Source organism: Numenius arquata, chromosome 4 (genome assembly GCF_964106895.1).
Source record: "Numenius arquata chromosome 4, bNumArq3.hap1.1, whole genome shotgun sequence".
In the NCBI taxonomy this organism is placed as follows: Eukaryota; Metazoa; Chordata; class Aves; order Charadriiformes; family Scolopacidae; genus Numenius; species Numenius arquata.
The window spans coordinates 11,371,006-11,383,457 of record NC_133579.1 but is presented as its reverse complement, the minus strand read 5'-3'; the positions used below and the strand labels follow the sequence as shown (position 1 = coordinate 11,383,457).

Genomic DNA, 12,452 nt, shown 5'->3' with positions numbered 1-12,452 from the left:
TCTGTGAAATGCAAAAGCAGGATCTCTGATTAAGACTCCTCTTGACTTACCCAGGTCAGCACAGCAGTCCAGATACCAAATTTAATAGCCTACTCTTATAAGTCACTGTATCCCATAGCTACAAAGAGATACACATTTCATTGAATCAAAAGTTCCTGTTTTATAAATAAACCACGGAGAATTTCAGGACATGCTGTCCTAAACAGTCTAACTTATGTTGGATACCTGAAGCTGCACAAACTACACCTTCTCGCTGAGGGTGGCCAAACACCTTTCCAGGAAAAGCTTCAGCAACTTCAAGTTAGAAGTCATATCCTATCCAGGAAAGGGCAGAGGTCACAAATCATCCCTTAACATCTAAGTTTTGCATCAAACATGGTTGAGAGCCAACAGTCAGTCATACAGGTATGTTTTATTTCCAGAATATGAACATATTTACACAAGACTAAGTTACCCATACAACTTTAATCTTAACATTTAGCTTCTGAAGACAAGATCTGAAAATTTAAAAGAATATTTTTAATACAGTATGACAAACACCTGAAGAGACCTGAATTAGGCTAAGGGCTAACATTCAAGCATGCATTTAAAGACTTAAAAATAAGATAGGTTATTGACCTACTTGCAGCATATCATCAACCATAGTCAGAATGTACTGAACCGTCTGTTCCTTGGAGATATGAGTCATCAAGTTTATAAATGTTTTAGCACACTAGAAAAATAAGAAAGACATTAAAATTAATATTAGAAATTATCTTCATTCCTTTTGATAATATAAAACAGGACCTCATTAATTCACAGTTAAGTCTTACATAAGCACTGAACATCCCAACATCTTATTCAATTGCAATAAGAGATGAATACATTTGGCATTACACGACAAAGAAAATTTTCTGTCACATGGGTCGTTAGCTCTTTACAAATTGTTTTATGGCTTTCAAAAGAAATAACAAGTACTCACTAGTGAAAGTCTGCAAGGTGCTTTGTTGAAAGACTGATTAGAAAAGTCTCTTTTTATGGTAGTGAGGAGAATCAGCAAGCAAATTGACAAAACACCAACAAATTTAGACACAGTATAAAACAGTTTCAGCAACGTGAATGGAGGGAGGGAGGGGAGTCAGGTCACTCTTACCTGTTCACTGCCTATACCTTGTAGACAAAGCTTTGTTCATATTTGAGCTGTTTTCTGCCTCCTGAACAACTCTACAATTTCAGGAACAGTCACAACACTACTGTTTACACTTCCTCCTTCCCCTTCACCCCATTCAACTAAGACTGAAAGAAAAATGGAACTCTTGAGCTGCTACACTGTAATTATATAGTGGCATATAGTGTTCACCATATATGTTTTTTGCCACTATGCAAACTATGGTCCATTCAATAGCAGTCACACAATACAATTTGGGAGGGGGGGGGTCAGCTCAAAAAAAAGTGACTCAAGTATAACTGTGCATGATTAAGTAAACTGGGATGAGGAAAGATTTGAGCTAGCTTGTCCCACAAAATCCTTCAAAGTCAGATGACATTTAATAATCATTTAATAGGTTTTTAAAATAATGTCCAACCTATATCTAGAAAAAAAAAAAGGTTATAGCAAGTTTTATACTTCTTCCATAACATCTTAAGTGTATATAGGCAACATTAAAATAGAGTTGGTACAAGAATTTCCTTCCATCCTCCTCCTCAAAAGATAGATTAATAAAAGAAAGGAAAGTTACTTGATTGCCTTCTGTTTGCAACAACTCCTGTTTTTCTTCTGGATTTCTTTTCTGTTCAAATCTTTGAATAAATTCACAGTCTTCGCCTGAAATCATCTGCCCTCTGAAAAGCAAAATATAAAACCATAAGCACCATGAACAGTAACTTATTTCAAACTGTATTAGGATTACATGGCAAGAGTTGGGTAGCGGGGTGGCTGCAGGGGCAGCTTCTATGAGAAGGCACCAGAAGCAGCTTCCGTGTCTGACAGAGCCAAGGCCAGTTGGCTCCAAGACGGACCCACTACCGGCCAAGGCTGAGCCACTCAGTGATGGTGGTAGCGCCTCTGTGTGTACACATTTAAAAAGGGGAAAAAGTCACTGTGCATCAGCAACTGCAGCCAGAGAGAAGAGTGAGAACAACTCTGCAGTCAGTGAAGAAGGAGGGGAAGGAGGTGCTCCAGGCATCGGAGCAGAAATTTCTCTGCAGCCCATGGTGAAGACCATGGTGAGGCAAGGTGTCCCCCGGCAGCCCATGGAGGTTAACAGTGGAGCAGATACCCCCCTGCAGCCAACGGAGGACTGCATGCTGTAGCAGGTAGGTATGCCTTAAAGGAAGCTTCAACCCATGGCAAGCCCACACTAGAACAGGCTCCTGGCAGGAGCTGTGACCCCGTGGAGAAGAGCCCACAGTGGACAGGTTTTCTTGCAGGACCTGTGACCCCATGGGAGGACCTACACTGGAGCAGTCAGTTCCTGAAGGACTGCACCTATGGGACAGGACCCACACTGGTGCAGTTTGTGAAGGACTGCAACCTGTGGGCAAGACCCCGTGGTGGAGCAGAACAGCGTGAGAAGGAAGGAATAGCAAAACCAAAGCATGATGAACCGACTACAGACCCTATTCCCCATCCCCCTGCATCACTCAGGACAAGGAGGTAGAGAAGTCAGGAGTGAAGCTGAGCCTGAGAAGAACACAGGTCCGGGGAGAAGGTGTTTTTTAAGATTTGTTCTTGTTTCTCATTATTCTCATTATTCTACTCTAATTGGCAATAAATTAATTTAATTTCACCAAGTAGAGCGTGTTTTGCCCATGATGATAATTGCCGAGTGATTTCCCTGTCCTTCTCTCGTCATATTTCCTCTGTCCTTTTGATGAAGGGAGAGTAATAAAGCAGCCCAGTAGGCACTTGGTAGCCAGCCAAGGTCAACCCACCAAGCCAACCTTATTTTCTTCGAATTGCTATCTCAACAGTACTGCTTTACCAATCCTATATCCCACAGCAGAACACAAAGAGCTCCTTTCTGCAAAATGTCTCATATATGAAGAATTTGTAACTAGTGACAGAATAATCTCCCTTAAGTCTTCCCTATGCCTCGCCTCCACTAAACAGCATTCCCTAAATAATTCCTAAACTTCCAGAGGCTGACCACAATGGTCAGTGGAAATAGCTGTAAGAACTGAAATACATACAGCTAGCACATCATGCCAAAATTGTAACACACAACATGAATAATAGTCTAGTCCTAGCTGAAAGAAGTGCTGAAAAATAAAATTAATTGTTACTTTGAGTTTGCCATAACCACTGAAGAGAATTTTAAGGACTACAGAGAACTTGATTCCAAATACATTTTTAGCTTTCACCAATTACAACATCTCAGCTTTTCCTGGTAGTTTAAAAACTGATATACATGTAAGCTCATCCAAACATAGAGCAAGAGGACTTGATATAGTAAACTGCTGTGGACACGTATAAGCTAACAGATCTCTACTTGATCTTCTCTTTAACCTAAAATTCAAGGGGTTACTGCCATCATCAGTGCTATTTCAGAAAGCTGTTGACTCAGCTGGAGAGCTGGCAGAATACGGGGGGTGGTTTTTTTATAATATAAAACTTACCATCAAAACAAATAAAAAACTTGTCAAAATGGTATAATCATGTACTCTTCAGGTAAGAAAACTAATTTTAAATCAAGTAGTCCTGAAAACATTCAAGACTTTAATAGGTGACTAGTTAATACCAGGAGTGCTTCAAGAAAGAAGAAAAATGTGCACATCATCTACACAAAAGTCACAAGAGATGAAAGTATTAGACATTGCTCTGTTTCATCAGTTATTTCCAAGACTCATCTCCTCTTACATTTCCACTGAGTCAAATGCCTCTTCCACTTTGCAAAGCTATGTAGCATGGATTCTTTTAATCCATCTCTTCCATATTCCAGGTCAGTTTCCAGACCATCCCCGATGAGGTGGTCCTTTACAACCCTTGTAAACTTATGGGAAATGTTCACTTTTTTGTTTTAAATAATTGGCTCACAGAAACAAATGGGTTCTTACCTTTACTCTTATTTAAATGGTTATGTCTTGAGGACAGCCCCATCACAGAGTCATCTTTTACCTATTAACTTTTCAAGCAAAGAACATGCATAGTACAGTACCACATGCACTACTCGTGTATTCTAGCTCCTTTGTGTGAAATATCCTCACATGCACTGAGGAAAGGCAATTAAGACTTACTAGATGGAAGATTCATAAACCAAATGATAGTCCTCAATTAATTTCTACTAAAACATAACTAATTATAGATGAAAAAGTAATTAGCCAGTGATGACCGTGCTGCTACCATATGCCTTTTAGATTGACTTGTGTTTTTTCTTGCCTCTTAAGGATGAATTTAAGTAGTTGTTGAAAGATCAGAACAATCCATCCACCACAAATACTGGGCTTAACGACCCATAACTAGAAGCCTCTCATGTTTCAATCAACACTGGCCAAGCCAGGGACTCGTGGATGATATCAACGTAAAGTAACCAGATCTGCCTGTTTATAAGAATATTGCGATTTAGGATGCACTTCAAAGATGACATAAGGTGAACCTTTAAGTTTTAGCTTTAGTGCTTGGAAAAAGTCTCAGCCTAGGAAGAGATATGCTTCTTTATAGCCAGGCTATTGGAACAGCTCTGCCAACTGTCAAGGAAAAAGAGCTTTCAAGCTTTTGCCTTCATCCTACATTAGACCACCAAAAAAAAAAAAAGAAAGAAAAAAGAAAAAAGAAAAAAGTGCATGGATTAATGTTGCCTTGAGAAGAAAAGAAGTTAGGGTTTACTCTTTATTGCTTTGTAAGTGCCATTCAAAAAGATACTTTCCAACCCATACAAAACAGTACAAGGGATTTGACAATTTTGTAAACAAGTTGTTAATATGTTATCAAGGATCTCATACATCTGATTAATGGAAATGGATGAATTTGAAATTAATAAAACTATTAATCATCTCATTTTAAAATTCAAATAGCTGACTATGTAGTAAACCTTAGCAACCAGTGCAAAAAAACCCATGCAAAAATGCAGATCAGCCTCAGACAGTGGGTTCCGGCTACCATGATGCTGTTACCGCATTTTCCTTATCCCCTCTTCAAAGAGGCAGGAATTTCTCAGCACCTTTAGGGAAGCAATTCAAGTAATCAAAGCTTCCCTCCATCCCTCTTTCTAACAGCCATGTAATTTCTTATTTTCCAGGATCTGTCTATACAGCCTTTTGTCAACAGGTAAGAGTCACTTTGAGCTTCAGTTGTCTGGATATATCAGGTTTAGACCAGGAGTCCTATAACCACATTTTAAGGTGCTGTGCTTGAGAAACTAAGGCCTGCCTTTGAGACCACTAGCTACAGGAAAGTGAACTGAAGCTGTGTAAGACTTAGAAAGCATGAATTTGTAAGACCACCATTTTTTAAAACCTCTTGGTCTCTCTCAAAATGACTCAGAAACCCATGATTCCTTCCTTTTATTATGCACTTCCTCCATCAGCTCTTGTTCCTTTTTATTGTTTGAATGACATAATAAAAGTCATTCCAGAGATTAGTTGGAGTTTTTTTGTTTGGTTTTAGTTTTGGGGGCTTGGTGGTGGTTTGGTTTTTTTAAAAAAATCTGTAGCAAATATGAAGTTCATATGAGGCCATCATGTCAAGGCATAATTTCTTTTATCCAAGTATCTACAGTACTTCCCATGTACCTAAAGGACGTTCATTTGATCCAATTGCTCAACAGCTTTAACATTACAAAATTAAAACAGTAAAACAGACTGAATGTACCCTGCAAGACTGGAACTAAATTTAAAAGACAAAACAAAACAAAAAAAAAGCCAAAAACCACACAAGTTAGGAAACTCCTATCTTTCTTCTAAGACAAGATTTGTTTTTAAAGTCCAAGACATTTAACCTGCTTTAGAACATTCCCCCAGAAACTAAAATAGATGTTTTAACATCAGAATCCATGAACATATATGTAAAGTACTTAAAAGACACATGGGAAGCCATGTACAAATCAGCCATCAGGTATCTCAGCTGATGAAATATGAAGTATTGTCAAATGTTGTATACCTAGAAAACCTACAGTGCAGTAAGATGCAAGTTAAAAGTCTGAAACAAGATCGCTTTTCCACAGAAGTCATTTACTACCCTTAGAAAGCAAAACCAAACTTGCTTCAAGCAAGAAAATGCACCCTCCAAAGGTATTCTGACACCCTGAGGCAAACGCTGAAAGCAACCACATGGTACACAACAGCGATGCACCATATTTTTCAGATGGCATCAACACCTCTAAACATTTACAAGCCCAAAGACCCAAAGGCAGGAAAGTCTCTGCAGAGCTAATGGCCTAAACAACATTTAGTTTCCAGAAGGCAGCTAGAAACTACACATCACCTTCCACTGTTCCAAGTTGTGTTACTTTCTTCTCCCTCAGACACAGATTCTAGCTGGAATTCAAGATAAAGAAAGTGTAAATTTTAGGATTTAAAAATAAAACGTTTTTTTCCACAGCCTAATTTTGAAGCGAGCGGTGAACAAAGTGGGAAACCAGTACTGTGTACAGCTGTAATAGGTAAATATTTCACTTTTGTGCCAACAGTACACACAGAAAACATCAGAAGTCAGCAGTTGTGTGTTAGCGTAGTTTGACGTTTAGTTTACTGTTATAACCTTCAGAGACGGAATAAACAATATGCCAGTTAATCTTTAGCTTAAATTGACTCTACAAGAGAAGTCAGACTACTAGAGTCTGACCCACTATTAGTAAGCCATTTTACTTTTGCACCGAAGAATAGAGAGCAGAAAACTTCAGAACGCCTTCCTGTGTGAGCAAGACTCCAACGCTGTTGCCACTGATGCAGTCTTTAAAGCATCTTTATACATGTACAACTGTCACAGCCAGATTTGAAAAAAAAAAAAAAAAAAAAACACCACAAAATTCATCAGAATTTCATGTGAACTTCTCTAGCTACATAAATGCTATCTATAGTTTATGGAACACAAATTATGTCATGCTTGAGTTGATGTGTTAGCTTAGGGAAAACAAACAAAAATCCTTCCTCTAATATAAAAACGCCTGATGACTTGAAGTACGCCTCCATATATTTATACATAAGTTTAATGCAGACTGCCAGAACAGGAGCTCAGAAGAAAGCAAGAGAAGTGTCCTTCAAAACCATCAGCACCCCATCTTCCTTCTACTCTACAGACCAGAACAAACCATCTGACCTGCCTCTAACAAGTGTATCAGAAGAAAGCAGTTTCCACTCATTACTAGTGTGCTTCATCCCAGAACTGAGTCAATATAGCTGCACTAACTGACTTTTCAACAAATCCTCGAAAACATCATCACGTCCAAACAATCCTGTTGTAAAAGTTCATCCTTGAAGCTACTTTAACCAGACAGCCAGGCTGTTATCAGTAAATACAAGACACAAAGATTACATTCATTTCAGTGCAATAATAAACAGGACACACCGTCATTGACATACGGAGGACATCAGGCATTGAACACTCACAACAGGGTCACAAACACTAGCCATATGTACTACAGTAGCCTCCAAAATCTGGCTAATCTATCAAAGAGAGGAAATAAGTAGTACATTCTTCTTTCATAGATTCCAGAAGTAAAGCGAGTCCAATTCTACATCTAGAATCTGAAAAAGAACCATCGACGCTGTCTTCTGGTCAAAAGAAGTTACATAGAAATTTGCTGACAGATAAATAAACAAAACTCCCCCATCTTTATTCAGCGCCAGACAGAGAACACCCCAACACCCTAACTCTGATAAAAACCATCACTAAACCATGTCTCTAAGCACTATGTCAACCCGTCTTCTAAATACCTCCAGGGATGATGCCTCAACCACTTCCCTGGGCAGCCCATTCCAATGCTTAATAACCCTTTCAGTGTAAAAATTTTTCCTAATATCCAATCTGAACCTCCCCTGGCACAACTTGAGGCCGTTTCCTCTTGTCCTATTGCCTGTGACTTGGGAGAAGAGACCAATCCCCGCCTCTCTACACCCTCCTTTCAGGTAGCTGTAGAGAGCAATAAGGTCTCCCCTCAGCTTCCTTTTCTCCAGGCTGAACAACCCCAGCTCCCTCAGCCTCTCCTCATAAGACTGGTGCTCCAGACCCCTCACCAGCTTCGTTGCCCTTCTCTGGGCCTGCTCCAGCGCCTCTGTGTCTTTTTATGGTAAGGGGCCCAAAACTGGACACAGTACTTGAGGTGGGGCGACCACAGCTATCTGAATAAAAACTTATCTTCTGCAAAGTCATATAATGTTAATAATCACAAAGCATCATCAGCATGGCTTGTACCTCTAGAATCATCAAGATTTCTGCTACTTCAGTTAGAAAGCAACTAACACTGAAGTAATATGTGGACCCTCAAGGGATAATACTAATTTACACTTTACCAATATTCTTCATAGGTACGCGTCATGAGGAATGCAGGGATGCAAGAATCCTGCATTACACTTCAGAGTACAGAGGACTAGTAAAAGTCTGTTTCTTCTCCTTGTTCCCTACCTCATGCACAAATTTATTTCCCTCAGCTTGTCACTATAAGCTCTCTGGACAATATTTCTTTCACTATTTCCACTGCCATTATATACCTTCCAAAGTAAACTCTGAGCTTGTCTGAAATGGCAAGCACAGCTCTCCACAGAGTCAAGTATTTGTTTTAGCCTACTCCCTGATTTACTTGTTTCAACTGCTCTCCATCACTATTCTTCCTTTAGCTGAGGTGCAGCTTATTTTCCTGGACTACCAGTCAGTTTTGCTAGTACAACTTTTATTCATATAAGGCACTTCAGCAATAGAGATAACATACCTACATATAAGACAACTCTTACTGTAAACTTCTCTTACATCAGTATTTGTCCAATAAGGAAAAAATTGAGAATAGTGTTTGAACGATAAGGAGAAAAAAAATGGACAGTTCTACCACACATTTGTGCAAACTTGTATTACTTGTTATTACAGCATTCCGTTCACAAAATAGTTCCCTTTTTTGTGACAAGTCATACGAAAATTTTCACCAACCATTTCCATTTAATGTAGACTTTTTCCAAGTATTTTCATGGGATCAAGACAGATTGTTCCTCCCTATAACCTAATACTCCAGTGTAACCCAAAATCCCAAAAAGTCTAACGCCTAAGAGAAAAGGAAAGAAAAGAAAAAAAAAAAAGTGAAAAGTTTTTACTTACTGGAGATAAGACTGCCAGTTCACTTTGTTTGCCCGAACTTCAGCAGCTTTGGCAGCAATGATGTTTGTTGGGACAGCAGCATCTACAGCACCTCGGATATCCATCTTAACTGATAATTAAAGTGTACCTAGAAATGCAAGTCAGATTTGAGACCTCTTATTAAAATATTAAAGAGCTGAGTATCTGTCCAATATCTTAAAGAAATAAAAAGAAAAATCTACTTTCACATGTTCTATTCCCTAAAACTGAGAAAATTCTGAGAAATCAAAGTTTTGTAAAACATCTAAAACATGACTTCCCTGAAACAAACAAAAGGAACCCATATTTACATGCTAAACTGTAACAAATCACAAGTTTGCTAAAATAAAAGATATATACCATTACTAAATAACTCCCAGTCTTTTAAACTCTTAAACAATCAAAGTTATTTGAATAAAAACTACTCTTCTGCAATGTCCAAGTAGCCCTGCAGATAACAGAAGCTGTCTTTCTTCCAAATCAGGGTTGAAATTCAGTGCCACTCCCACACATTAGGACTGACTTTGTTCAGGTATTTGTCTAAGAGTATTTAGACATTAGAAACACATGAACAACTTGAGAAAAGAACAAGTTATGTAAATTAACAACCAAGTTACACAGACTAACAAGAAAATTCAAATTATCATTGTCCAGAAAGCAAACTCAGAAATAAATACAAAAGCTCTTCCTCAGAACATACTACATTACCATAAACAGTGACCTTCACCACTTCTCCTTTCTCCTTTCTTTATGGTTTAATCTCCACCTGACTTTGATGCCAAAACAAGAAGTGTGTTTGCAGAAGCTTGAGACCCAGTCGGAGCAGGAATTCTTTACAACCTAAACTGCATCAAGCCTTTCCATGCAGCCTGTTTCTGGACGTTTTTGGCTCCCTTTACAGAAGCAAGCAAGAGCAAACCGGCATGTTCTGCCCCATCCCTAACAAGCCTACCTCGTTTGAATGACTGACTGAAAATACGCTTCAAACAAAAGGAAGAAAAAAAAAAAGGAAAAAAAAGGAACTACCCCGAGGAAACGGAGCAGCAGAACTGTCCTCCCTTTGACACTACTTCTGCCAGCATACACCCACTAAGACGACACCGTTTACTATGGCTTTCAATGACCACTGAAGGTTTCCGAGCTCTGACATGACCCGGACAGCACTATTTAAGTACCCTTTGAGCCGCAGAGGAGGGCAGGGTGGGTGACAGGGTTTCAGCAGTACACACAAGCCGAAGAAGCCGAGAGGCACCTGGGGCAGTACAGTGAGGAGGGAGAAGGAACATGGCCCCTGTCCTGCCGCTCCCTGTACAGACTCGCAGACCCGGCCGCCTCATGAGGGGCCCAGGGGGGCCCAAGCCCTGAGGGAAGCCGCGGAGCCCTTCACGCGGGCCGGCCAGAGCCCCCCGTGAGAGGCCCCGACCGCGGGACGACCCCCCGTGAGAGGCCCCGACCGCGGGACGACCCCCCGTGAGAGGCCCCGACCGCGGGACGACCCCCCGTGAGAGGCCCCGACCGCGGGACCCCCCGCCCGCCCCCATGGAGGACAGCTCTCACTCACCCCAGGGGCACGCCGACGGGTGAGGGCTGGGTGAGGGCTGGGTGAGGGAAAGGCCCGGCAGGCCCCGGTAGCCCGGGCACCCGAAGGCCGCCGCACTGTACTATACTGCGCTGCGCCCCGCTCCGCTCCGCTCCCCCGCCCTCCGCCACCGCCGTCACGTGACGCCGCTCACCTGACCTCCACGGCGGCCTCCGAGGGACAACTCACCCCGAAGCGCGGTGGGCGGGGCGCGCGCGTGGCCGTGGGGGCGGGGCGGTCGTGAGGGCGGCAGCTGCGGCGTCCCTGCAGTCCTATAGGCCTGTGGTATAACGGTCGTGTGTGTGCGTGGCTACACGAATTTAATCGTCTACACGTCTTTAGAGTACGTGCTTACATATGTGTATGATTTCATGTGGGAAAGATGGCTCTTCCCCACAGCTGGGGAGCAGTCGGGTGTTCCTGGGCCCCTGGTAGAGAGGTCCGACGGCCTGTGCCACCTCCATGTCACGATGGGTGTGACGGGCTGCAGTGTCACACCTCTCCCTCGCCTCCTGAGCTGCACCGGGTTCCTTCTTCCCAAGGCGTATCCCAGTGGGGTGCGACACCCCGCACAGCTCCTTCCTTTTTTAAAAAAGAAAAAAACAACAGCCTGTGTATGTTGGGCTTTTGTCTCTACAAGGGAAAGGAGCAGGAAAATTTTCCGACCGAAAGCCCAAGTATTTCAGAAATCACAGGCTTAAGTTTCCGTGCTTCTCAGAAAAAAAATACTGTCACGGGCTGCTGAGTGAAGTTTTCCAGTCATACGGTGATGAAGGGCATGGACACACCACTCCTGGTCAGACGTGAGCCTGAAGGGTAATTCTGCTGACGTACAAGGAGGAAAGGCAGAGAAAAGAGATATGGGCCAGAGAGTTTTGTGTGTGAGCAGATCACGACAGCCAACGGAGACGCTGGCCTAGAGATGTCTACAGTGAACATCTTATTTTGCTGGGATCTCTGTATTTTCCATTTAGAGGATAGCGTGTTCTTTAAATTATACCATTACTTTTATTAGTGCATTTTAACTCAAGAATCATGGAATTGTAGGGGTTGGAAGGGATCTCTGGAGATGATCTAGTCCAACCGCCCTGCCAAAGCAGGTCCACCCAGAGCAGGTTGCACAGGAACGTGTCCAAGCAGATATTGAATGTCTCCAGATGAAGGAGACTCCACCACCTCCCTGGGCAGCCTGTTCCAGTGCTCTGCCACCCTCAAAGTAAAGAATTTTTTCCTCATGTTGAGGTGGAATTCCCTGTGTTCCAGTTTGTGCCCATTGCCCCTTGTCCTGTTGCCGGGCACCACTGAAAAGAGTCTGGCCCCATCCTCTTGACACCCGCCCTTTAGATATTGATAACCCTTGATAAGATCCCTTCTCAGTCTTCTCTCCTCCAGGCTAAACCCTCAAGCATGGTCTTCATTACTGTGCCACTGATTAAGTATACTTCCACAGTAAGACTTTTTTCCTTTAAAATTGATCTTTCTTCATACCACAGTAAAACTGTTGATTCCTTGGTAATGTGGCCGCTGAGCTTAGACCCTGGGCGCAGTCCAAGTAACAGCATTTGCATTTCTTTACGTTTTACCAAAAGAAAGCTCTCTAACCCGTGTGCACACCATGTGTCATCTAGGCTGTAG

The 12,452-nt window shown here is 41.8% G+C and overlaps 1 protein-coding gene across 1 annotated transcript in view; it reads right to left on the bottom strand.

Moving 5' to 3' along the window:
* The window catches only part of ATP6V1H (ATPase H+ transporting V1 subunit H), a 46,503-nt gene extending 35,544 nt beyond the window's left edge, over nucleotides 1-10,959 (bottom strand). Inside the window, exons 1-4 of the mRNA XM_074146176.1 lie at nucleotides 10,800-10,959; nucleotides 9,221-9,347; nucleotides 1,719-1,821; nucleotides 623-712 (exon numbers count right to left, since the gene is read on the bottom strand). Of these exons, the coding sequence (XP_074002277.1) occupies nucleotides 623-712; nucleotides 1,719-1,821; nucleotides 9,221-9,324 (297 nt within the window). The 5' untranslated portion in view covers nucleotides 9,325-9,347; nucleotides 10,800-10,959. The remainder of the gene's footprint in view (nucleotides 1-622; nucleotides 713-1,718; nucleotides 1,822-9,220; nucleotides 9,348-10,799) is intronic.
* Between the last annotated feature and the right edge of the window lie 1,493 nt (nucleotides 10,960-12,452).